The sequence below is a fragment of the Tinamus guttatus genome, unplaced genomic scaffold, assembly GCF_059628265.1.
Source record: "Tinamus guttatus ecotype Peru unplaced genomic scaffold, ASM5962826v1 Tinamus_guttatus_pri_ptg000356l, whole genome shotgun sequence".
NCBI classification, from domain to species: Eukaryota; Metazoa; Chordata; class Aves; order Tinamiformes; family Tinamidae; genus Tinamus; species Tinamus guttatus.
In genome coordinates, this window is record NW_028288890.1 from 392,829 (window position 1) to 417,682 (window position 24,854).

Here is a 24,854-nt window from a genome sequence, read left to right on the forward strand (position 1 = left end):
GGAGCGGTCACACCTCGCCGAGCCGCTTGCATAAGCAGCAGCACGAGCTGAGGCGGGAGGAAGCAAATGGCCCTCGTCGCTGTCCTTGCCTGCTGGTGGCCTCCTGTCACAGGGGCTCGGGGACAGGGCCTTGGCGAGGGGACGTCCCTGCCTGGGGACATCGGGTGCTTCCTCTGTCTGTGCCTCAGCTTCCCCCCGTGGACAGCAGCGCCGCCGGCCTTCGCGGGGCAGCCGCAGCCGCGCTGCAGCGCTCGGCCCGGGTCACTGCTGGCCGTTGTCCCCTGTGTGGTCCTCGGGGCTGTTGGGGTGGCACCGAGGGGGCCTTGCCCGGGCCCGCGGGTGCTCGGGGGTGCCTCATGCCCGCGGAGGCAGCGAGGGACAGTGCCATGTCACCGTGACAGCTCCGTGGCCCAGCAAAGTGGCATTTACCCGCCCGCAGCCATCTAAGCGGTGCAGAGAAGTGGGCAAGCCTGGAGCACTGCTGGGCTAGCAGAGGTGATGCAGAGAGGTAGAGTCTGACTCACGTCAGATTTTGGCGGTGGTGGAGCAGAGCGGGCCGGGAGGCTCTGCCTGTGCTCCGTGGGCAGCCGCCTGCGGGTGCCCTTGGCTCCGCGTTGCAGGATGGATGCGCTGCGGAAAGGCCAAGTCCTGCCCCAGCCTCGGCACTGCAGGGTGCTGCAGGCTTTCCAGGGAAGAAAACCCAAGATTTTCTGGTAAAAGCAAGCCCAACTTCCCTCTCCTTGGTTGCTTGAGGCTAGAGGTAAACAAGGTAGGGCAGCATCCAAGCCTCCCTTGCCCCTGAGAGCAGCGCACGGCACAAACGCGCGTCCCCAGGGCGCTCCGTTTTCCACACAAAACAGTTAACGGGGCCGTCGCCGAGCAGGGCTGCTCCCAGCTGCAGAGACTCCGCTCTGGGTTTTTCTGCAGCGTTTTCTTCCCTCTCCACAAGCAGGAAGCGTCCCGGGCTCCCGGCGCGGCGGGAACCGGCGCTGGGTGCCCGCGGGCCGCGCGGCCCCGGCAGAGGGTGCTGTGTCTCCACCGCCCGCCCGCGCGCTCCAGCTGTTTGGCACTTGCCCGGCCCCGCGTGCATGATGTTTGTAAGAGCTCGGGCATGTCCATTTGGTTCCCATCTCTCCAGTGCCACCCCCGGCATCCAGGCCAGGTTCTGCTGTCACTGGGGAACGGTCTTAATTCACAGGAAATCGGAGAGAGTTTAATTGTTTTCTCCTCTCTCTCTCTCTCTCTTTTTTTTTTTCCCATGCAGCTGAACAAAAGGTTCATCCTCAGTTTTCTCCATGCCCATGGGAAGCTGTTTACCAGGATTGGGTAAGTGTGCAGGATGTTTATTTTATTTTCCTACATTACAAGTCTTTTTGGAATTTAATATTGTTAGCAACTAAGCTGTGTTTGGAGCTGAGGGCACAGGGTGTGAATTCTTGCAGGCCTAGCCTCCTGCTTCCTATTCTCCTTACCCGCCCTGCGCTCCGTGCTGGAGGTGCTTGGGGCTCTTTTTGCCCCCACCTCGTGTCCCGATCCCGCTCGTGCCCTGGGACCCTCTGGCAGCAGCTGAGCTTGGCCACTGTCATGTGCACAGGAGGGCCTCGAGGCCGTTTCCTCTCTCTCCCATGCCCTATCCACACTCCTTCCTCCCGACATTCCCTTTTTCCTTCTCCTCTCCCCTTGCCCCACTCGTACCCTGTAGGGTGGTGGCTCTGGGGGTGCCTCGGTGGCTGCTGCCCACGAGGAGCACGAAGCCATCGGGACAAAACCATGCAGTGGCCGGGAGCCGCCGTGCGGAGCGTGTCCCGACGCGCCGTGCCCTGGGGATCCGTGCTGCCATGTCGGCGAAAACCTCGGAGCCGAGAGCCGCCCTGGCTGCGGGAACTGCTCTGTGCAAAGCCCCCCTGGCAATGCCTGTCCTAAAATAACTGAGGAGATCTCCCTGAAGCTAAAGTGAGGCTGATTCAGGCCTGGGCTGTTGGCGCGAGACCTCCCCCGGGTGCACACGCGGTCCGCGCTCCCGCTGCAGCCGCGGCGCTCCCTGCTCCACCTGCCCTTGTCCCGGGAGCAGCTCCGCTGGCCCCTTCCATCTCTCGTGGGATTTTCATGGCACAGGGAAGGGTTGAGACACCTTTTCCAGCACACTTGGGCAAAAGCGGTGCAGACACCGAGTGGCATCTTGTCCCAGCAACTGCTGGGCTCTTGTGACTCGGGCGTGCAGCTCCCTGCCTGGGTCAGGGCTCATCCTCCCTCGCTCCTTGCAGAGAAGGAGCCTGGCGGAGCGGGAGGCCGAGGAGCAGCCTAGGGTGCCAGCGAAAGCCTTGGCCCTTGCCATGTTACACAGGCCAGGCAGGAGTGGCATTTGCTTCCCGTTGGGCCCTCCGTGGAGCAGTGGAAAGCAGGAGACGAGCCGGCCAACTTGTTGATGGTCTGGGCCTCCGAGGGAGCGCGGCGGAGCGCGGCGCTCGCTGCCAGCGCCGCGCGCTCCGCCTGAGTCACAAGGCACCGATTATCTGATTGTGGGCAGCAGGCTGGCCCGGCGCGAGGACGCGGAACTGGATGTCCTCCTGCCTGCAGGGAGAAAGGGAGCGGGGCCGCCGCGAGCCCCGCGGGCTGCGCGAGGGAGGGCAGAGCACGCAGGGAGCTGCCGGGCCGCGCTCCGGCTTGGCCGCGGGCCAGCAAGGGGATTAATGGGGATGTTGCAGTGATTGCTTGCACATTTGGCTCCTGAGACTTTTGTGAAATTAAGATGCAGTTTTTGAGGCCGTTGCTTCCCAGGACAGTCATTTAGAAAAGCCGAGTATGTTTAATAGCAGAATATCCCCTGAAGTGCTTAGAAAGGAACTAGAAACTAATACCATGACACAGGAAGAGAAATCGTCCAGCCCTGCTAAACAACTTCCGTGCTTGAAATAGGTAAAGGGTGAGGAATAGTTTAGTCCACCTTGGGCAGGATCTCCAGACATTTATCTGTTTTGGGGGAAAAAAGACAGCGGGGAAAGGGCACGGAAGAGATGATGTTGTCCTAATTAGCCTCTTTGGCTCCTAACCCACAGGTAAGCAATTTATTAAAAGCTTCCGCCCGGCTCCTGACCTGTTGGTTTGGAGCTCAGTGGGGTTACCGCGCGCAGCGCCAGATGTGCTGCCGCAGCAAAGCACAGCTGGCGGGGCGAGGACGCCTCGCTCCTCGCGCTGTTACTCCGTGGCGGTAACGTCCAGCTCCCGGCTAACAACGCGCCCAGCAAAGGGCTCCTCTCTCCCCGGCGTCCTCTCGGCCCTAGGAGGATGTTGCCGGGTGTGTTGGATGTGCTCTGAGATCTCACAAAATCAAGAAGTCTTCAGAAACCTTCAGTTTGCTCCAATTCCCTGGTTGTGCCCCAGATCCAGGCGCGTTGCCTCTCCAAGGGGGAGCGGTGGTTTTGCACTAACACAGGCTCCGTTCTGCGCAGACCAGGGGGGTCTGTTCCCTGCAGCCTGGGCACAGGGTAACCCTGCTGCTGGGCAGGCCCTGTTGCTGAAAACCATCCATGAAATCAGGTTAAGAAGAAAGCCATTTCTGTCTTTAAAAATAGAGCCTCTTACTGCCCTGAAAGTCTGTTGGGGAAGCCCAGCAGAATTGCCCATGCGGGTTACCAGAAGTGGCTTTCTAATCCAGGCTGTAGCGTGCTGGTATCACAAGATCTGAATCCCTCGGGGGAGATAGAGGAAATTGCTATGGAGGCCCCTGAGGTTGGTGGCCCCGGCTCTGCGTGTCCTGCCCGCTGCAGGTTCTGGCTCTCCCCTGCTCGCGGTGTCACCGAGCAGTGACGCTCTTGCTGGGTCTGGCTGTGGCTTTTTGAGGAGGGACACCGCGAGCTCAGCAGGGGAGGCAGTGGGACAGGAGGACTTTGCTGTCACTAGGCTGCAGGTTTTTAACAGCTGCTTGGTTAAAAAGTTGCCTTTGTGGGACACAAGGAGAGGGATCTTTTGGCAGAGCTGTTGTGGGCAGCCTCATAAAAAAGGCACAGTCGTTTTCACCATTTAACCATGTTCTTCTTTGCAGCCGGTTCAGTTTTTGACCCCTCTTGGAAGATTGCTGAGGACGCAGCAGCGTCCTGAGGAGTAACCTCAGCTCATTCCCACAGGGATGCCATAAGAAGTGCGGGATAAACATTCCCATTTCCCGGGTTGCGCTGAGGGCTGTGGCGTTGACAGGTCACCCCGCGCGCAGCGGCGGCGCCGCGGAGCGATGGCAGCCGCAGCGTTGACACAAGCAGCAGCCAGGGGAGGCCGGGCACCAGTCTGCGCAGGACACGCACGTCCCTTTGCCATGGGCAACTCCGAGTGATGAGATTTGGGAGCCCAACTGCAGCGCCGGGGAATGCGTAGCCAGGGGGCTGGTGCTCTGAGTCCCCTCCTGCCGCGTGAGCCTGCGGGCCGCGCGCTGCCGCGGAGGAAACGCGCCAGGATTGCCACATCCGCAATGTGGCACCAGTGTGTGCAGTTTGCTACGGCCTGCCCTTCTTGGGAGTCCCATGGGCTGCGCCTGGTCCAAGCGAGCTGCTGGCCTCCTGGCACCCTTCCCAGATTGGTAGAAGTCAGTAGAAAAAAATGGTTGGTCAGAAATGACTCATAAAGGCCGTGTTTTCCTGCCAGAGGAATGCTGCCTGTCAGTGACAACGCAATCCCTCACGGAGGAAGGCTTCAGCCGTCTCCCTCGCGCCGCCTGCACCTTCGCTCCCGAGGCGGCGGCTTCCCGCGGCTCCGGGATGGGCGGCAGCGGCCCCGGCGCCGCGGGGGTGCCCGGGAGCGCGGGGCGCAGCGCGCGCTCTGCAGCCCGTCTCTCTGTGTGCAGGATGGAGACGTTCCCCGCCGTGGCCGAGGAGGTGCTCCGGGAGTTCCAGGTGCTGCTGCAGCACAGCCCGCCGCCCATCGGGAGCACCCGCATGCTGCAGCTCGTGGCCATCAACATGTTCGCGGTGCACAACGCCCAGCCCAGAGGTACCGCGTGCCACGGCGCTTCCTTCGCGCGCTCGACGTGTTGGCGGAGGGTGGTGGCACTTGCACGGGCCGGGGAGCAGGGCCTGGATGTGTGAGGGTGGCTGTGTGCGCGTGGTGACAAAGGGACCTCGGCTGGGTGAGGTGGGCGGCGCAGAGGAGGCACCACAGCTCCCTGGGGCCTGAGTCATCATCTGCGAAGGCCGCAGCTCGTGGCTCTTCCTGGCGTTTAGCTCGGGCCCTGCTCAGCGCCTGCTCCGGGAGCATCCCGGAGGCACCGTCCCATGGGGAATGCTGCTGCCCGGGGCTGCCCGGCGCCTTTGCAAGGTGATGTGCTGGGAGATGCTGCTCTCTGCAAAGCCCTTCTGGAGGCTCTGCCTCGAGTTAAGGCCCCTAGAGAGCAAAGCAGACAGAGTATCAATCAGTAGAGATGACCCCAAAATGGAATCTCTGCCACTGAGCTCAAAACAACTTCCAGGGCACAATATTTTGCCCCTGCTACCCCTCCACACAAGCACAGGGGCAGGTGCCCAGGTCTTCGGAGCTGCTCCTTGGGCAGCTTGGACACAGTTTGGAAGCAGGGATGGGGCTGCCCTCCCTGCTTGGCAGGAAGCGGCATCTCCCATGCCAGTTGCTTGGAATTGAGATTCCAAAGATGGAGCCCTCTGCCTGGCTGGGGAATTCCAGCCCAAGCCGTGATGTGGGCAAAGGGGCTGTGCCCCGAGAGCCCCCGGGGCAGGTTTCTCCCTCGCGAGCCAGTTGGCCGCTCGCAGGCCCCATCCTCTTGCCCCACGGATCCCCTGCGCCGGCCGCGGGTCCCGTTAGCGAGCAGCCCTCCTGCCAGGTGCCAGGAAGCTGGGAAGCGCTCTGGGATGATGAGCAACTGCCTCTGCGCAGCCCCCGTGCGTGTGTGAGTAACCGAGTCTGCTGCAGGCAGGAGGGGGTGGCCAAGAGGACGGTTTGTGTGAGCTGTGCAGCAAGCCCCAGTGGCAGGGCTGGATCCATTCCCGGCTCTCAGACCACTGGCCTCTGCTTTTCCATCCGGAACCGCGTTGTTGGCCGTCCGCGCGAGTGTCAGAAAGGGAGCGCTTTGCATCTCGTGTGAAATACAAGTACTCGTGGGGCTTCCCGTGTCCTGCGTGAGGAGCTGCCGGCTGCTCCCAGCTCTGAGATCTCTGGAGGGAGCCAGACCGGGGCCCCGCCAGAGCCCCACGGCTGCGCGTGGAGCGGCTGGAGGTGCCACCAAGCGCCCTGGGGTGGGCTGCCAGCCTGCTCGTCACCTGCTGCCCACGGAGCCCCTAAAGGGTTTGTTTCTCTGGAGGTTTCTTGCTCTGGTGAGCCCTCAGCGTCCCTCCGGGTGCTGCTGGCCGAGCAGACGCCGCTGTCGGTGGGTACCCGGTTGGGCCCGAGGTGCTGGCAGAGCCCGGGCTCGGTGCGGGCAGCGCCATGTCGACCTGGGGGCTGCTGCAAAGCAAAGGGCCCGGGGATGCAAACGTGCACGGGGACGTTTGCTAAGTTGTTACCGGGTGCCCATCGTGGGCTGCCCGGGGCTCGCTCCGTGCGGCCGGCAGGAAGGGGCCTGGTGCCTTTCCCAGCCCGTGAGTCCCCTTCGTGGGCATGTGGGCGCCCTCCAGAGATCCCCTCCCACCGTGATCCCGGAGCGCGGCCGTGTCCGACCTGCGTCGCCAGCTCCAGCAGCAGGAGCAGAGCCGGGGGCCGGCGGCACAGCGGGACGCGCTCCTGGGAGCCTCTTTTCCCTGCCCGCCGTTGATCCCGTCGGGTCGTTCCCTCCCTTCTCTCCCAGGTGGCTGGAGACCCGGCAGCTCCCGGGCAGCCTTCGGCCTCGCTCGCTCACCCCGTGTCTGCTGCCTGGTGACTTCCTTGCGCTGGGAGCAGCGGTGTGCGCAGTTGCGGGGTGATGTTGCAAGTGGACGGGTTTGGACTCGGGGAATTTTTACCTAATTTATTGCCCGTTAACACAACCTTCTAATCACTAGGCCATGTATTGAGAAAAAAGAGAACATAAATAATCAAACACTAACGTAAACACCCTTCCTCCCCTTCCCCAGGCTCGACTTAAGCCAAACACCTATCCTAGCCCCTTCCTGATCCCATCTTTCCCTGTTTGCACTGCGGATGACACTCGGCGTGTCCCTGTTCCGTGCGTGGGGCAGTGCGGGAGGTTGGTGTCGTGCACGTTGGTGCTTTCTCCTCCTTTCTTACGCATTTTCCTCGGCTCTGGCATGGGTCCGTTTGGCCCCCTCGTTGCCTCAAGAAGGTGCAAAAGGGAAAAACTTGGTGCAGTCCTTGGAGCTGTGGTTCAAGGAAAGCCCGCGCGCAGGAGGGACGGATGCAGGCGGCTGCATCCCGCTCTCCATCGCTGCATCCCGCTCTCCATCGCTGCATCCCGCTCTCCATCCCGGGATGGCTGTGACCACCAGGGCCATCCTGGCTCTGGCTGGGCGGGCCTGTGGCGGGGTGGCCCTTTTAACAGTTTGGTAGCCATCTGCACCGTCAACTTGCAGAGGAGTTTGGATCCCTTTATCCCGACCACAAACACTCCAAGAATTTTAATTTTTTTTTAATTCTGTAATTTGGGGAAATAAAACTCTGGTTTCTGAAAAGACTAATTGAAGCCGTGCTTGCGGCAGGGGCATCTCGGTGAGGGGAGAGAGAGAAACCCCCTCCCAGCCCATCTGTGCCCAATTTACTCCGATCTGGCCTCTCTGAGGCTTTTTTTTTTCTTTCTCTCTCTCTTTAATAATTTGTTTTATAATTCCTGGAATCAAACCCATCTCAGACACACTGTTTTATTTTACTGTATTATTGGATTATACTTCCTATAAATCACTGGATGTTATTCATAGGCCACCACCAGAATAACTTCCCCTCTCCCCCCGACGGGCCCGCATTCCTCCCCAGCGCGCCCCGAAGTGGGGGCGCAGCGCGGGGCGCCCTGGAGACGCTTCCCGGAAATCCCAGCCCCTTCTCCCGGCCGCGGGCGCGCGGCAGCGGGCGGCAGCACCTGGATGCCTTCTGGCCCGCGGGGTCCTGTCGCTGGGGCCGCGCGGGGTTTGGGAGGAGGTCGGCCCTAGGCGGGAGGGGAGGGGGGCTGCCATATGTGCATCCTCAGCACATGGAGAGGATGGAGCGCGTCCCGCGGGGCCGAGCAGCGCCGGGGCACGGAGCGCGCCGGAGGAGGAGGAGGAGGAAGGAGCCGGCGGCCTCGCTCCGAGCGGGAGGCCGTTTCGGCAGGGCCCCCTGGACCAGCTGCCGAATGAGGGGAGAAACCTGCTCCGCGAGCCGGGCCGCCGGGCGAGGAGGCCTCGGGGAAGGCAACCGGGCCGCGCGCCCCTTCGCGGCTCTCCCGGCTCTGTCGGCACAAGCGGAACGAGCTCTGGATTTCCGTGCTAGGAAGTGCTGGTGCAGCGAGGGGCGGCTCTGCCCGCTCGCTGCTGCAGCCTCGAGCAGTGTGTGCTCGACACAGAGATGTGCTGCGAGGTGGCAAGTGTCCCCCGACCGCAGCGGCGTTTGCTCGTGAGCAACCTGCTGCGTGCAGACCTGCTGCAGCGGGGCTCATCGTGCCAAAGGCTCCTCCAGGAGGATTCCCCAGCGTGGTGCAAGGCAACCGCAGCTCCTCGGCGGGAGCAACCCCCGGGCTTTTCTTCCCGCTCTTCCCATGGAAGACGGCAGCCCGTGCTTGGGAAGCGCCCGGCCTCGCGCAGCTCCGCGTTGCCGGCCGCAGCTGCAAGCCGAAGCGCGAGCCCTTAAAATATCCCCAGAGCCGTTGCAAACCCGGTGGCCGCTGCCCTTGGCGGCAGGACCAGGCCCCTGCGCTGACCAGCGCCGCGTTGCTCGCTCAGTTTCCCACGCGGACCCGGCAGAACTAACCGCGGGGCCAGAAAAAGCCTCGCCTGGAAGTATTTTCTACCTTGCTGATGCGGCCGCACCTCGATGGCTTCTCATGCGGCTCGTAACCACATCTTGCGTGCTGGAGCAGACAAAAGGTGCTGGGAGTGGAACCCAAGAGAGTCCAGTGCATTTGAGTTTAAAAATAAAGCAGTGTTGTGGACTGCTGCATTGGTTTAGCGGAGTTTTAAAATTAGGTTCAAAACGAGGCCTAATAAACCTCAGGCTGTAGATAACAAAAGCAGCAACTCGATCTTCCCCTGTCTGCGGAGCGGAGCAGAGCCCTTTCCTCCTCCTGCGCCTTTTTGCGTGGTCAGAGGCCAAGTCCAGCTGGCTCGGGGGGAGCAGCAGCTCCACGGTTTGCAGCCGCCCTGTGCAAGGGACACGTGTGCCATGAAAGGGCTGTGCCCGGGCACGCGGGGCTCCCTGCGGCGCCGTGAGCCGTCACCCAGCGCTTGGGGACGGAGCTGGCTACACGGGGTGGACAACGTGCTCCCCAGCCCCGTGTTTGGAGAAACTAGTCATTCCCTTCACCCTTCTCATTGCTGCTCTTCTCAGCCGCTTCAGGGGGGAGGTTTTTAGGCAGGGTGAAGCGCGGGGGGCTGTGACCCGCTCTAAGGCCTTGTCCATCCTTCCCCCTGCAGGGTGGCTTGCATGGTTGTCACCCTGCGGGTTGTCCCCTCTGTCACAAGCAGCTCCCCGTGCCTCATTACCCGTCCAAAGTGCCTGCCTTTACACTCGGGCCATGCCCGGCCGCAGCACTAGGCGCTGGGTGACCCGCTGGGCCCGGGCACAGCTCGGAGCAGGACACGGGGACAGGAACGGCGCCCGGGGGGTGACACCTGCATTGCTCATCCCGGCATCGCGTGCGGTTTCCGCCGCCGCGCCGGCCCTTCCTCCCGCTGCCGGGGGACACGCACGGGGCCGGAGGTGGCAGCCGACCCTCCGGCTCGAGCTGGGAACGCTGGAGGTTGGCACGGGCGCTGGGAACGGCAGGCGCCTTTCCTTTCGGGGAAGGAAGCTGTCTCGGACTTGAGACACATCAGCAGAGTTCAGGTAAAAAGCTTTGGCCCAGACGTGTCTCTCTTTTGGGCTCTTGAGGCTGGTGGCAGCAATGTTTAGACCAAAGTCTTCCTTTGCTTATTCCCCTCTGTTTCCTGTTTAAAAGGCAGATTGTCACATATTTGGGGATTTATTTACCGTAATTGGAGTTATTTTCCTGGCTGCTGGCTTCTGCCCTCTGATGCAAGACTCCGGAGCGAAACGGGTGTCCAGAAAGCCATGTGACTTTTTTTCCCCTTGCCACAAGTGCCAGCGGGAGATGCAATAATCACTGCGCTGCAGGGAATTTCCACTTGCAGTTCAGGTTTCTGAAATCTAGACGCTGGCTTCGGAGGCCAGCGATGGAGCGGGGCTTTGTGGCAGGGAAGGGGAAGGTTTCCAGCGCGCGCTGCTGTGTCAGACTCTCCAGCGTTCCCTCCCCTGCGGTCCCCGTGGCGCAGAGCTCCCCGAGGGCTCCTGCCCGGCACACGAGCACGTCCTCACGGCCGTCCCGGCGCGTGGGGTGGTACCGGGATCTCATTTCAGGGCAGCAAACAGAGGGAGATGGTTTGTCCTCCCCGCGCTAGAGCCCGTGCTGCGGCGCAGCGGGACAAAACCACAAGAAACGGCGTCGCGGTGGGAAACGAGAGGCAGGAAACGGGGCATGAAGTGTGAAGCGGGGCAGGAGGTGCCACCTTGGGCGCGTGGAGGTGCCAGGTAGCGAGGACGAGGGTGCCCCAGGTGCAGCGGTTCTGCTGGAGCTCTGCACGCTTGCACGGCGGCAGGAAATCCTCCCGCTTCTAAAGAGAAGTTTCTGCCTCTCGGGCTCTTTCATGTGCCTTGCACCTTCGATTTCCTCGTGCTTCTAAGCCGCACCGAGTCAATTACTGTATTTCTGCCTAATTCTCGGAGAGAACGTTGTGCAATTAGGCTAATTATGGTGCTTTGTGAAGTTGTAAAGCTCTCCGTTGAGCTCGCGGGGCTGTTCCGTCGCGTGCCAGGCGCAGCGAGGAGGGCGGCGCGCGCTGGGGTGCAGCCTGCGGCCTCGGGGCCGCTGCCCCCTTCTTGCCCGCGGCCTCGTGCCCCGGCGCCGGGGCTAGCGTGACCGCAGGGCTGGCACGCGGGGAGGCCGCGGGGGACGGGCCGGCCTTGGCGCTCGTCCCCGAGGGTGGCCCTGGGGCTCGACGCGAGCTCCCCGCGCGAGGGGTCGTCGCGTAAGAGAGCGGCCAAACCCCGCGAGCGCCAGGCCCGGAGCCGCCGCCGCCGCCGCGCGTCGCCCGCGGTGCCGCGCGCGCCGCTCCCTCCGCGCAGGCGCTGCCGCCGCCGGGCCGAGACGCGGCGCAGCTGGTGCGAGGCCCTGGCAGCGCGCGGAGCTGCCGTCCGCCGGGGTTTACTGCTGTCTACGTTGAAACACGGCTTGGGAGGGGGCTCGTGGCACCGCGCCAGTCCCCGCTCGCCGGGCCCGCTCGCTCCTCTCTCCTCCTCCCGCTCCCTCCATGCTTTAAAGTCACATTTCCAGGCCAGACATAGAATTAATCTCTGGGCACTTCACATTGCTGGCAGCGCAAAGCAGGATGTGGGATCTTTTTTTCTCTCTCTCTGCGTCTTGGCTGACTTTTTTACCTCTCGAAGAATTTGGAAGGGCCGTGAGATTCCCCCCGCCCCCCCTCGCCTCGGTGCCGTGCAGTTTTTCAGCACGCTGATCACCCTGCTGTGGCTTCACCCTAATAGATTTCATATGCTGACACAGTTGACATCAGTACCAAACTATTTTACATGTGATCTGGTGTATTTCCTGAGGAAATCTGCAAGATATTTATTAAGAACTAATAAAATAAACCTCTCCATGAGCTTTTAGGTAGTTTTCAATTTTTCATGTCTCTCTCGTTTCCTCTTATCAATGAGTTTCTATTTTCTCCCTCCTCTCCGACCATTGCAAAAAGGAAACAAAAATAAATGTTTTAAACCGTTCCTGAATGGACACTGGGAATATTTCTGTAGTGATGTATTAGCAAAGTCGTATTTTTAGTGCTGTATTGTCAGGACTAAAAATATCCCGCTGCAGTGCATCCTTTTTATAGGGCTTTGTGTGTGCGTCGAGCGCGGCGCAGCCTTGCAGCGGCGCGCGGGGCCGGTGCGCACGGCGCTGCGGCCGCGCTCCCCCTGCAGCTGGCCTCCATTAGGCCTCCAAAATTAAAGTAATCCTGGTTAAGGAAGGAAAATTAATCAATCCGGCAGGGCCGGCTGTCCCGGCTGAGCCCGGATACCTGCGCGGCTGCGAGGGACCCGGGCAGCCCCAGTGTTCGCCGGGAGGGCCGGCTCCGGGATCGCGGCTGCTTTTCCAGGCTCGGGAAGCCCCGGGGGGGTCACGCTGCCTGTCGGGAATGCACAGGGAGCCTCCGTAATTCCCGTTCGTGAGGGCGTTCGGGCCTTTCTGCTGCTCCGCGGCCCTGTCTCCTTCCATTAACCGCGTAGGGAAGCGAAGGGCAGGGCCGGGCCCAGTCCCGCCTCTTCCCAAGGTGTCCCCCCTGCGGGGCCATCTCCGAGCACGGGGCCGGTTCCCGGTGCGGAGGCTCCGTGTGGGCCGCGTCGCGGCGCCCGCGCTCACCCCCTCGGAGCCGCTCGGCGTCGGAGCGCGCGGGGCCGGGCCGGCCGCACGGCCGCAGCCGGCAGCTTCCTGTCGAGCGCTGCAGCGAAAGCAGTAATTAGGGCCCGTAAAAATTTTATTTTATTAGCGAGAAGTGTTGGTGGGTAATTGGCCATAATTTGAACCCGGCCAGATTGGAGATTAATAAGAAAAATAAAAAATAAATAAATCACAGCACTCTTTTTACCCAGAGCTGCAGGGCCGTTAGCTGCGAGCCCGCGCGCGGTGCCCGTCCTTGAGGGTGTTTGCCACTGGCATTGGAAGAAAGGAAACCTTGTTTTCCAAGAACTCTGCTCTTTCTCAGCTTGATAAGCATTTGAAATAAAAGCAGCACAATTGGAATTGGCAGAGCATCCTCATTCTTTTGTCTGTCTGTTTATTTTTTTCCCCTCATCCCTCGACATGTGCGCTGCAGCCCACGGCTCCCGCACCCCGCGGGACCGCGGGCCCGGGGCTCGCGCCAGCCGCTGCCCACCCCCAGCCTGGCCCTTTGGAGCCGGGCAGAGCCCGCGGGTTCCGGCTCCGCTCCCAGCCCGATTCCTGGCTCCGCTCCAAGCCCGGCCGCCTCCTCGGGTCACTTAGGTACCGCACAGAGCGTCTTTGCAGCCCGTTTTGGTCCCCTGCTTAGCTCAGAGCTACGGGTTCCTCCTGCGCCTCGGAGCAGCGCTTTTGGGCCCGATCTGCACTGATTATTTGGGTATTTTGTGTGGCGCCGGAGCCTTTCGGTATCCAGGATGATGCGCGCGCATCCCGCGCGCTCCCGGCCGGCGCCGGTGCCGGGATTGGTGAACGAACGGATCCAGTGAGTGCGGCCGGCGGAGCCGAGCCCCTGCGCACATGTCACGCTAGGTTAGCGCCGCTGGAAGCAGCCCGGGGAGCTGCTTCAGGTTACTAGTCCTGGTTTTCGCTCGGGACAAGGCTCCGGGGTGTTACTTCAGGTTAGTAGTGCTTGTTTTCGCTTGGCAGCCCGGCCTGGAACCCGGTGTGGCTGCTTCCCGAGGAATATTTTTGGTTTGAAAAGCGAAGGTCAGCAGTTCGCGCGCGCCGCGCGCGCCGCCAGCTCTGTGGTTCGCCGGGTGCCACCGGGCCAGCAGCGCTCGAAACGCCGATCAATCGATCCGCAACGGGACCAAACCACGAGCAGCGGGGGCTGCCAGATAAAACTCCCCGTCTCGCCCCATTTTCCCCACCCAAAGTGTCTTTCTGCCCATATCCCCTTTCTCGCCGCCCGTCTCCCTCCCTCCCTCTCGGCTGTGTATTGGACTTTTTGTCTATCTTTTTCCATCTCTCTGTCTCTTTTCATAACAGTTTTTAATAATGTTTTAGTTAGTTCCAGCCTTTTCCCTCAATGGATCCCATTGGAAAATGCATTTGAAAGGAAACAGTTATACACTTCCCTTCCTTTGAAACTCTGCTGGCACCTTTTCCAGTGCAGTAAACCATACAACATGGATTTTCAAAGTTTCCAAACACAGACATGCTGGCGTTAAATTTATGAAAAAATATTTTATTCGGCTGTATAGTAACTCTGAGTCTCCGAGCTGCTGGTCACAGTGAAACCGAAGCTCGCCTTGGAACTGCAGCAGGTTTCCAAATCCCTGCAGGAAATGTAGCGGCGCGGGCTGCAGGGGAGCGCGGCTTTCCCGGGAGGCGGCGTAGCGGGAAGGGAAGGGGCAGCTCCCGGGAATTCTGCCGCTTTTCCCTGCACACGGGCAGCGCTGGGAATGGTGCAGCCCCGGTAGCAGTGGGGAACTTGACGGTCGTGCCAATCCCGCCTCAAATCACGGGGGAGAAGAGGAATTTGGCATAAAAGCATGGAGCCGTGTGCTTGTTAGCGAAGGCAGGAGGTTAATGCTCTTTGGTTGCTCTGGGCTGAGTCCCGAGGCAGAGGGGCTCGAGGAATCCGTGCGCAGGCCGTGCTGCGCGTGGGGACCCAAGGTCCAGCTCCCTGCAAGTCCTTGGAGCACCGAGATCCTGTTTTCTAATATCAGGGCTCGGATGTTCAGCTTCCTGCAAGGGTTTTGCTGCGCGCTGTGGCTTTGCGCCCATGGTTTCAGCGGGGAGTTGCTCGCTCCACACCCGAGAAGCTCCTTGGCGCGGCACTGCTCGGAGCGGCCGTTTCCCAGATCTCCAGATTTCCCCCATCCATGGCCAGGGCAGCCGGCCGGGTCCTCGGGGCCGTCGCGAGGGCTCCTTGCCCAGCAGAGGTGGCATCGCAGCCTGTGCTCAGCGAAACCTCCCCGCGTTTGGGATGCATTTATTGCAGATCAGGCGGCCTGCTGGGGCAGGCAGGATGGGGATGTGGCAGGAAGATCCTAGACTCGCTTTTCTTGTTGTCCTTTAGCTTGTAAAATGCCCTTCCCTTCATGCAGGAGCTTCCTGAGAAGTCCCTGGTCAAGTTTTATCATCATGCTCAGGGCTGTATGAAATGAGGGAAGAGCCAGGAGCTTCAGTCCCCCAAACTTGGTAGCGCAAACTCACAAGTTTCTGCTTTAAAACGTCTCAGCTTTGGACATCTTTCTGCATAGTATCTCTTGAGTGTGCAGATGGGGAACTGAGCCTGTAAATTATAGGTTTTCTGGGTTTTTATTTCGTGCTCGCTTTGAGATATGAAGCTGGAGTCCTAAAATCGCAGTCTGTCATGAGTTGCACTTGTTTGTTTCCAAAGCAGAGCTCCCATTAGCTGCAGTTGTGGTTGCTCAGCGCCTGTAAATCTAATTCTGTCCGCATCCCTGTGGCCAGCAGTGAGCGAGGGACAGGCAGATCCCGACCACGTGAGTTAAATGTGGTTGAAGTGACTTCAGGATCTCCCTGGAAGCTTGTGACCAAGGCAAGAACTGAGTCGAGTTTTCCAGGAGAGCCACCCTTTAATCCACAAAACGCCGGTGCTTCCTGCAGGCTGCAACCTCGCCGAGCCCGTGCGTGTTCCAGCACATCGGGAGGTCCCGCAGGAGACCTTTCCCATCCCACACCAGCAGAAATGACATCTTAGAGGGTGAAAAAGGTCGTGCGTTGTTAGGAACAGCCTTGCGAAGCGCAAGCAGGACGGAGTTAACTCGAATTTGCATCGGCAGCTCTAAATCTGCTCAATCCCAACCTCCGCGCGCTCGCCTTCGCGTTCTTCTCGCATAACTGGCGTGTGCGTAATCCCCATTGTAGCTGGAAAAGCGAGCGGCCCCGTCGGACGAGGCTGACCTCATCCGGGATCCGCAGCCCGCTGGCGCTGGGCGCGCGACGCTCCCGCCGCCGCCGATCGCGCGGGGCCGCTCCGAGCGGGATCCGCGGGCCGCGCCAGCGCCCCGGCTCCGCGCGGACAGCCTGGATGCTGCGATATCATCTCGCTCGGGCTCCTTTGGCCCCCTTCTCTGTCTCTTCCCTCCGCGCTGGCTCTCCCGGGTCGCTTCCCTCCGCTCGCGCGCGTTGCAGCGGGATTCGCCGGCTGCCGCTCGGGATGCAGCGCGACGGGACGGCCGCTCCTCACGCAGAATTCCCTTTGGCAAAGCAGGGGTGGCTGAAAGGCGCTCCCAGGCCCCGCAGCGACTCCCCTGCCAAATTTCTGCTCTCTGCTGCGACGTGTGAAGGTGCTAGGGATTTCGCTGAAATGGCCGAAGAATTTTTAGCTCAAGAAGAACAATGTATTTTCCCTAACCTCATTCTGGCAAATGCCCGAACCTTTCTAGATGAAATTTTCCCAATAAATTCAGCTCGAGGAAAGCTTTTGGCATGGAGGCCTACAGCCTAAATGGTTAAAGTTTGGCAAAGCCGCTAGGAGCTAAAAACAGGGTCTTAGAGCGGAAAGTGTTAGCTAAGGGGCTCTGCAGGCACCCATGCCCCTGTGGCAGCGGTGGCTCCGTGTTGGGGGTGACACCAGCGGGTGACAGGCTCCGGCGGTGGCCGCGGGGCTGGGGAGGGAGCTCAGGCCTGGGGGCATTTGCTGCCTCCCTGGAAGGGGCAAAGCTGCCTGGAGGGGGGGCACGGGTTCTGCTTTGGGTTTTGGCACGTGCTTTGCGAGCTGACAGGCGTCCTGCTCCCCCAGGAAGCTGCGAAGGGAGGGCAGCAGGCGGGGGAACGCGCTGCGACGGAGGCTCCCCGCGTTGCTCCGCGGGCGCCTCCTCTCCTTGGCGCGAAGCCCTCGCGGAGCTTCGTCTGCCCCCAGCCCCGTGCCCGGGGTCTGGCTCCTCAGCGGCCCTTCTGGGCTTGAGCATCCGCGCTCCGGCCCCGCAGTTCCCGTATTCCAGGAGGGATGAGGTCGCTGCGTAGCCTGGGGGAGGCTCTCGAGGGCTTCCTTGCAGCAAGATCGCCCGCACCATCCAGCCATTCCGCAGCGTGTTTAATTCCTCCCTGTGTTTCCATCGTCCCTATTTTCCTCCTCTTCTGCCGTGCCCTGCTTGCCTTTGGCCCTTTTGCCATCAGCTTCCCCGCGCATCCCGGCGCGCTGTTCCCTCCTTGGGAAGATCCGTGCGCGTGCAGACGAGCCACCCTGCCAGCTTGGAGGGACGTCCTGTCACACTCGCTAGCCCGGAGTTGTGTCCGTTGGGATTCGCCAGCCTTTTGGCTTCCACACGGGTCGAGGCCGCGTTGCCATCAGGCGTTGGCAGCAGAACCAGCAGCTCCGGGGACAGAGCCTTGGGGCTAGCGAAGATTTTGCTGCATCTGAGCTGCAAGTCCTAGCGGCGGCTTCCCCCTTGGAGCGGATCTGATGGATGCGCTGCTGGAAAATACCAGCGTTTTGGTGGCTCTCCAGGCTTTGCCAGCGCTGATGAGCGCGGGGATGCGCTCGGCCCCAGCTGGGCTGCTTTGGCCGCTCGGAGCTGGCGAGTCCAGGTAGCCAAAGCTGCGATGCAGGTGCTGCCCCGGCCGGGAGGAGCCTTTCTGCCACCGTGCGAGGTGACACGTGGCCAAAAGTGACTCCTGCAGCCTTGCTGGGGCCATGGACTGCAGGCCGGGATCCCGGCGGTGCCGGCTGGGTCAGGAACGCCACGCGCGGAGGGCTCCGGAGCGCTGCTCGGCGCAGGTGGAAACGGCTCCAATCTGTGTTTTGACTGATGGGTCTTTTCAGGAAATTTCTGAGAATAACATTTCTAAAAATGGCTGCTTCTTTCCACTGATATTTCCTGGAAGAGGCTGCAGTTAATTTTAAACCACTATCCTTTTCCCTTTTCGCAGTGGAAACGGCTCGGGGCTCGTCCTCAAGGCGAGCGGCGGTTCCTGCCGCGTCGGCCCGAGCGGCGCGGAGGAGCTCGCGGCGCTGCGCCTGCTCCCCACGGGAATGAAGAACCAGCTCTGCCGGAGCTTCCCAAAATCCCGCTCTTTGTCAGCGACTCCTGAGCAGCCCCGAGCGTGAGAGAAAGTCGCCCTTAAAACCCTCCCCTCGCCCGCCCTAGGGCTCTGCCGAGGCTGAGCCGGTGGCCGCCCCTGGCACACGGATGCGGATCCCAGGCGCGGATGCCGGGCAGCCCCGCGGTGCCGGGGAGAGCGCGGCTTCCTCTGCGGCTCTCGGGCAGGTTTTGCTGCTTCGGGTGGGAATATGTCATTAATTTTTATACCTTCCCCTGTAAACCGTCGACCCTTTTTATGATGTCATGAGGGATTCCTTAATTTTGCAGCTGCTTCCTGGTTACGTCAGAGAAGAGCCTCCCGTCCTCGAGCCCCGCGCTGCAGCCCAGGACGGCTGGAAACAAATGAAGTGTTGAATATCTAATGGCTTCCACAGGGAGAGCGGCTCCATCCTCCCCAGGCCCCCAGCATTCCTCACCTCCCGGCCTCCCTCCCTCCTCCCGCGGACAGGACCGGCTTTCAGCGCGGAGCAGAGGGAGCTCCCGGGCGGCTCCGGCACCTCGGGAACACGTGCGTGGAGTTGCCGTGTGCCAGCCGCTTCCACAGGGACACGCTGGGCTGGCGGATGGATCGAGGGCCGCGCTTCGGATGCGATTTTGGGAGGGATTGAGCGCTTGCACCGTGGGGTTTAGCAGGGCTGGGTCTGCTGCCCTGTTTGCTACCTGCAAATCTGCAGGCAGGGAGCATCCTCCCAGGAATGCTGGGGGCTATCCAGAGGGCTGGACGTGTTCCCACGCATGCGGGTGACTCGCCGGCTCCCATTGGGATCGCTGGGAGCGCCCGTGACTCACGGGGCTCGTTGGGGAAATGCCCCGCAGCTGAGAGCCCGTCCCCACGTCCCCGCCGCGGCTCCGGCCGCTCCGTATTCCCGTCGGGAGCTCACGCCACCTCCCCGTGGGCAGCCGGTGCCGCAGGGCCCGGCCGGCGCTTTGTCTGCCCGCGGGTGACTCACGGGCCGAGCACAAGAAGCCGCCTCCAGGTGGGAGCACTTGGAGGTGACCGGCCTGAATCACTCGTCCGTCTGCGCCGGGAGCTGCTGACACATCAGCCGGGCGCCTCCTGCGCCACCCCCGGCCCGGCCCGTCGTGTCACCTCCCCCGGCTGTCACGGAGACCCTCTCGATGGCCGTCACACACGGGGGACGGCAGGTAGGCGGCTCCAGCCGCTGCTCCCCAGGAGCAGAGCGGGTCCCCGGTGCCATCGGCGCGCGCCGGCACCGCTCCGGTCCCTGCAGCCGCTGGGGTTCGCCCAGGCCCAAACGGCCTCTCCGGAGTCATCCGCAGCCGGCTCCGCCGCGAGGCTCCGCTCCGGTTTTGCCGGAGCTGCCAGAGATCCGGCGCTGCTCTGGGTTAACCGGGCGCGTTTGCAGCGAGCGGAGCAGCCGGAGCCTCCGCGAGCCCCGAGGCCTCCGGCCCCGCGTGGCCCTCCCGGGATTTCCGGCCGCACGTGGCACTTGCGCCGTGGTGAGAAGCTTCCTCCAGCAAATGCCGCCATCGCCGGCGCTTTCCCATTCCCATTTCCTGCGGCTGGTCCCGTTGCCCTGAGAGCGCTTTGGCATGGCTGTTTTGCTCACCCTAGTGGGAGCGGGGATGTGTTTATCACTTTTCCTGGAGATTATCTGTTTAAGCACTCTCTGACAGTTACAATAACAAGGGCAGCGCGTTGTGTTTCCCAGCAAAAGGACACTCGCTGCTGAAAGATGTATAGCACTAATTAGAAATACATAACATCCGGCCACATGGCAGCCTTCTCCCGGCCGCTCCATTTCCTGCGCTCAGACGACTTTGACGACAGTTGGTTTATGTTTTCCATGAATATAATGTTCTCAGAGAAATACAAATTTCTCCCCGTTACAGAAGTCCCCGTTCGCTCCGGCTCTGTCTTCCCTCTCCCCGCGCGCCCCCCGGCTCCCCCTTCCTCGCGCCAGGTAGATTGATGACCGCCGAAAGCCGGGGTTGGATCGCGCTGCCGGGTGAGCCGGGCGGTGCGCGGGGCGCAGGTGGCCGCGGTGCAAAATCCCGGCTCGTCACGCGGGCCAATACCCGGCCGGAGCATCCCCCCTGCTTCCTGCATGCAAAGAGCCAGGAGGGCTCTGCCACTCGGAGCAGTTTTGCAATCCTTAGGGAAAAAACAGCTTGTTGCTTTGCCTCTGTGCTCAAGGTGCTCACGAGCTCCCATTTTTCCCGTCCCCTTTCCCTGCACTCCTGGGCTCCGCTGGAGGAATGTGGGTCTGGACACCAGCTCATGGCATGACCGGTGCCAGGACAGTTTTGCCAGGCTCCCTTCTCACCGAGCTGGATGTGCAAGAGGCTCGAGGATGGAGCGTGCACAGGAAGGTGCGGGTTTAGGTTTTAGCTGCTAAAATGAATTACTCTTGAATATGGAAAAACTGCTGTATTTCAGATGTTTATAACTTGGCCAAGCATGGACAATTTTCTAGTAGGACGGGAAAACTCTCTGTTAAAGGGGGTTATTCTGCAGCAAAATCTCCGATCCCATTTCCAGGATTTGGGATTACTAGTTTAGCTCAAGGAAAAGGTTGTAAGTTTTTGTTTGTGTGTTTTCTTTTTTTCTTTTGTTTCTTCTGTTCTAACATGGGTAAGCCACTCTCTTGTTTCCTAGCCTCGTTCTCACACAGAGTCAAACTGTTTTGGCTAAAGATTCCCGGAAGAATCCAGGCTGAGACAGGCACCCGGCATGGAAAGTTCAGCTCCGATCGTTAAAGTTTGAGCCAACTGGAAAAAAGGGGTCTTAGAGTGGCTGGTGTCAGGCAGACTCAATAACGTGGTGCTAGAAACCCCGTGCAAAGCCCTCGCGCCGGCTGGAGCGGCCGCCGGAGCCCTGATGTCCATGGCGGGTTTGTTGTGGGCTGCGGGGCTCTAATGGATGATCCCGGCGTGGAAAATGGGATCTTCCAGACAAATCCAGCCCATTAAGCATGGGGGAATGCGGGTTACCCCGGCTGTTGTTCCAGTGTACACAGCGGTTGAGGATGTTCCCGCTCTGGAATGCTACAGGTGGCCAAGCAGCAGCTCCCAGCCCTGCAGCCGACAGGGTCGGTGCTCCCGTTGCAGCCCGTGTCCCTGTGTCCGTGTGTCCCGCTCCGCGTCGGCGCTGCCCGCGGATGCCGGAGCCCGGGCGGCAGCTGGACGCGCAGCTCCGTAGGGAGCGGTGCCGGCCGCGGCCGCCCTCTCCGCGGCGCTTCCCTGCGGAGCCGGGGACGGAGTTTGCGGGTGGCTGCGCAGACGAGAGCTGCAAGGCGCCGTGGCGGCTCCGCGGGTGCCCTCATGCCTGGGAACGCGGCACTCACAGCGGGAGAAGATGGAGGGAGAAGCGGCTCCGGAGCATTGCCCTGGCCGCGCTGAGGAGCCGCCTTGGGGCCTGTGCCCCAGCGCCAGCATCTCTGCATCTCGGGGCTCTTATCTAGCACCGCGCGACCACGTCCGCGCTGCGGCTCGGCCCTGCAGCGCGCGGCACGTTCCGGGCACGGCCTCGGCGGCACCTCGGGAAGGAAGCGGAGCGCGGGGCGGTGGGGGCGGCCGCGACCGTCGCTGCCCCCAGGCTGCCCTGGGCCGCGCGGTTCTGCCCGGCCGCGGGGCTCCCCGCTGACCCACGCGGTTCTGCCCGGCCACGGGGCTCCCCGCTGACCCGGCGGCGCCGGTCGGTCCCTCCTGTCCCCGCTGTTTCCGTGGTTGCACCAGAGCTGCCCAGCCGCCGGGCCGGGAATCGCCCGGGGTTCAGTTCTGCCGCCAGAACTTCCTTCTCCGTGGAGTCGTTAGGGGCACAGGCTGTTGCTCAGCCCTGAGGACTCCCAGGCAGAGCAGATGTGTTGCCCCAACATCTATTCTGGCCTATTTTCTACAAAATTGCTTGTAATTTTTTGAATTAGCCAGGGTTGGCTAACGCACATTGTGCTGGGGACCTTGCTGCAGATGCAGACAGGTGAAAGCCCAAGATTGGAAACACTCCCCAAGTCTCTGCCAAGGTACCCTGTGCCCTCACCGTGACCGTTCTCTGTCCCCAGGGTCACTAAGGGGCCACGTGGGCTCTGCCACCCCCGGCCTCTGAGCGGTGCCGCAGTGACCGCTAGCTGCGAGCGGCAGCTCAGCGAGCGCCGGAGCTTCCTGCCTCCAAGGAAAGTGATGAAAACGCGCAGAGGGAAAGTTGCGCCTGATTTATGGGGCTTCCTCTTTTGTTCTAGCACAAGCCCTGAGCAGCCTGTGCTGGAGAGGCCGTGGGCCTGAGCGCAGGGCCCGGTGAAACAGGTTCTGCTCTCACCCGGGCACCTTCCCTGCCCGCCAAGGAGGCCAGCGCGGTGCTGGGTCCCTCCTCCAAGGGACACTCGCGCGCTGAGCCTCCAAATGGGCTTTTGGAGCCCCGGGAGTTTTGCTTAATGTCGTGATGAGGTGGCAGAGTAGCTAAACTGGAATTAGGAGCAAACGCCCCTTGAATCCCTGTGTCCTGCTGGTGTCACCTGCCCCATGGCAGCTGCTGGGACCAAATGTGGGCCGGGCTGGGAGCAGCACCCAAGGCCCAGGGGGGCGCACACGGGTGGCTGCTGCAGCAGGAGATGCTCCCCATGGAGCAGTGGCCGTGGCGGAGCGCTGCTCGGAGCCGGTCTGCGCCATTCCCAGGAAATGCAGCACTCACAGCCTGCAGCATTCCAGAAACACAGCTCCGAGCTCCGGCTTTTTGTGCGGGGCGAGCTTAGGCTTTTGGACCCCTTTTTGGGGGTGGCTGCAAGGCCAGCATGAACAAAGGGATTGGGGTGCCTGGGTACTGCCCACCCAAAATGTCCCTCTGCAGCTGCTTGCTGGGGTGCCCAGCGCTGTCCCTGCTCACGTGTGACAGCGCGACGGCCACGGTGGCACCGCGTGTCCCCTTAGGACAGGAGGCGAAGAGTGTCAGGTCCATAACTGGAGTGCGGGGAGGAGGGAGCTCGGAGAAGACGCCTGCGATTCCTTGGACTGGACTGTGGCCAGAGCACTGGGACTAACACTCCTAATTGTGGGAAAGGCTTCATGAAAGAGATTTACTGTCCCAGAGTGGCCACATCTTTAGTTTTATGTTTGCTCCCAAACTTGACAGCCCTGGACGCGCAGCACTTCCTACCACTGCGCTGCGGCACCCGGCTCCGGGCACCCTCGTGCAGCTGCCGGGCACTTCTGGTGTCACCCTATGCCACCCTTGGTGGTCTCCCCCCGGGTACTGGACCTGTTGGCTGCTGAAAGAGCAGGTCACTTTGTCCTGTTTTCTAGGCACACGTTAGTTGTCTTCTGGTTGGTTTTAACCCCCTTCCCCGTTACTCTGAAATGATTTATTTTTAAAATTTATTCTCTGCGCCGCCAGTGTTTTGCTAACCCCTGCTGACATGGGGCCTTCCCGCCTTGCTTAAATCCTCCGGCCCTTTGCGCGAAATCAACCCCCAGGGCACGTCCTGGCGCCCGCTCCTGCCCGCGGCGGAGGTGCCCAATGGCCGTGGCATCCTCCCCGGTGCTTGGCTCGTGCCAGCTTTGCTCCCGTCGCTGCAGGGACAGAGGCGGGCGCTGGACGAGCCTCCAAGGTGCTAACACGGAGCGGCCACCGTGGGAAAACCACCCTGTCCCCAATTCCGCTCGTCCCGGTGGTGCAGGCCCCCCGCTCCCTGCTGTGTTGGGGGACAGAGCTGCGTGGACAGCGTCCCCGTCCCCATCCCGCGGCGCGGGCAGCCCGGCCTCGCTAACAGCAGCCCCGGCGCTTCCCCGGAGCCGGCACCCCGCGGCTCGCGGCCGCCTCAGAAGCGGTTCCTGGCTGGGTGTAGATGTGCCGGGGGCATCCGCGCTCCCTCCGAGCCGGCTCTGTTGGGAAGAGCTGTGGTCGCGCGGCATCTCCTTGAGTAACAGCTTCAATTAAGTTCCCTCGTCAAGCTGCTGTGCGAGCTGATGGGAGGAGCCCCCTCCTCAGCTGCTGAGGTTAAGCTCCAGCAGGGCGGGTGATCAAGCATGCAGCTAATTACCCTTTTAGCACTCACACTTACCCCCTCCTTTAGGGGAAGGCATCAGTTCCCACAGCAGCTTCTGTGCTGGGAGCTCTGAGTGCTGCCCTGGCCCAGCACGGGAGCTGGTTTGGGGCATGACATGGGCAGTGAGATCAGAGCTCTTTTTTCTCCAGAACTGCTTTAATCCTCATTTTTTTTTTCCCCTCACTTTCTAAGAATGATGTGGGCTGGGAGAACCCCTTTCCCCTGCGGAGATCCCTGTTTCTTGAGGGAAGTGGGAAAGGAGGGCGCAAGGTGGAGCGAGGAGGGAGCTGCTCGTGCTGAACTCTCTCTTTGTCTCCTAGAGTGTGTCTCTGAAGACTGTCGCTCTGTCATCCAGGAACAGGCCACGGCCCTGGGGCTCTCCATGTTCTCCCTGCTGGTGAAGAGGTGCTCCAGCTTGCTGAGGGAATGTGCACAAGGTGAGGGGCTTGAGCAGGGCTCGAGGCAGTGGCCCGGGGAGGTCCAGGCGCTCATTCCCTGCTTTGCTCTGTGCCACTTACTCCCTGCTGGAGCCTTTTGTTTTTCCCTTGGCATCCAAACTTCTGCCCTGCTGAGTTATGGCTGGTTTGCCTGGCAGGAAAACCTATGTGTGTGCAGGCAGGAATACATGGAAAAGAGATGGACGTAAGGCACACTCCGTGATGTGTGTTGGAAATACCCTGGAACTGGGACCCTAGGATCTATGGGACTCAGAGTGACACGCTGGCACCCTGTTGCCCTCAATAAAAAGGGTGGTAGACATCCCAGCTTGTCCTCCAGAGAACAGGGAATAGCTCTGACTTTCCACTTGCTGTGGGCTGTAGCTTTTCCCTTGCACCTGCAAGGCTGGGATGTCAGGGTCCATGGTGCATGCGCTGTCCCTGCCCGAGGCAGAGGGGCCACTGAGACCGGCTCTCAGGGCTTGGCTGCAGGAAGCTGCCTCAG

The 24,854-nt window shown here is 61.4% G+C and overlaps 1 protein-coding gene across 1 annotated transcript in view; it reads left to right on the forward strand.

The window, feature by feature from the left end:
• The window catches only part of SMG6 (SMG6 nonsense mediated mRNA decay factor), a 97,064-nt gene that overhangs the window by 21,079 nt on the left and 51,131 nt on the right, over window positions 1–24,854 (forward strand). The window contains exons 8-10 of the mRNA XM_088530023.1: window positions 1,265–1,326; window positions 4,835–4,980; window positions 24,233–24,349. Coding sequence (XP_088386149.1) covers window positions 1,265–1,326; window positions 4,835–4,980; window positions 24,233–24,349 — 325 coding nt within the window. The remainder of the gene's footprint in view (window positions 1–1,264; window positions 1,327–4,834; window positions 4,981–24,232; window positions 24,350–24,854) is intronic.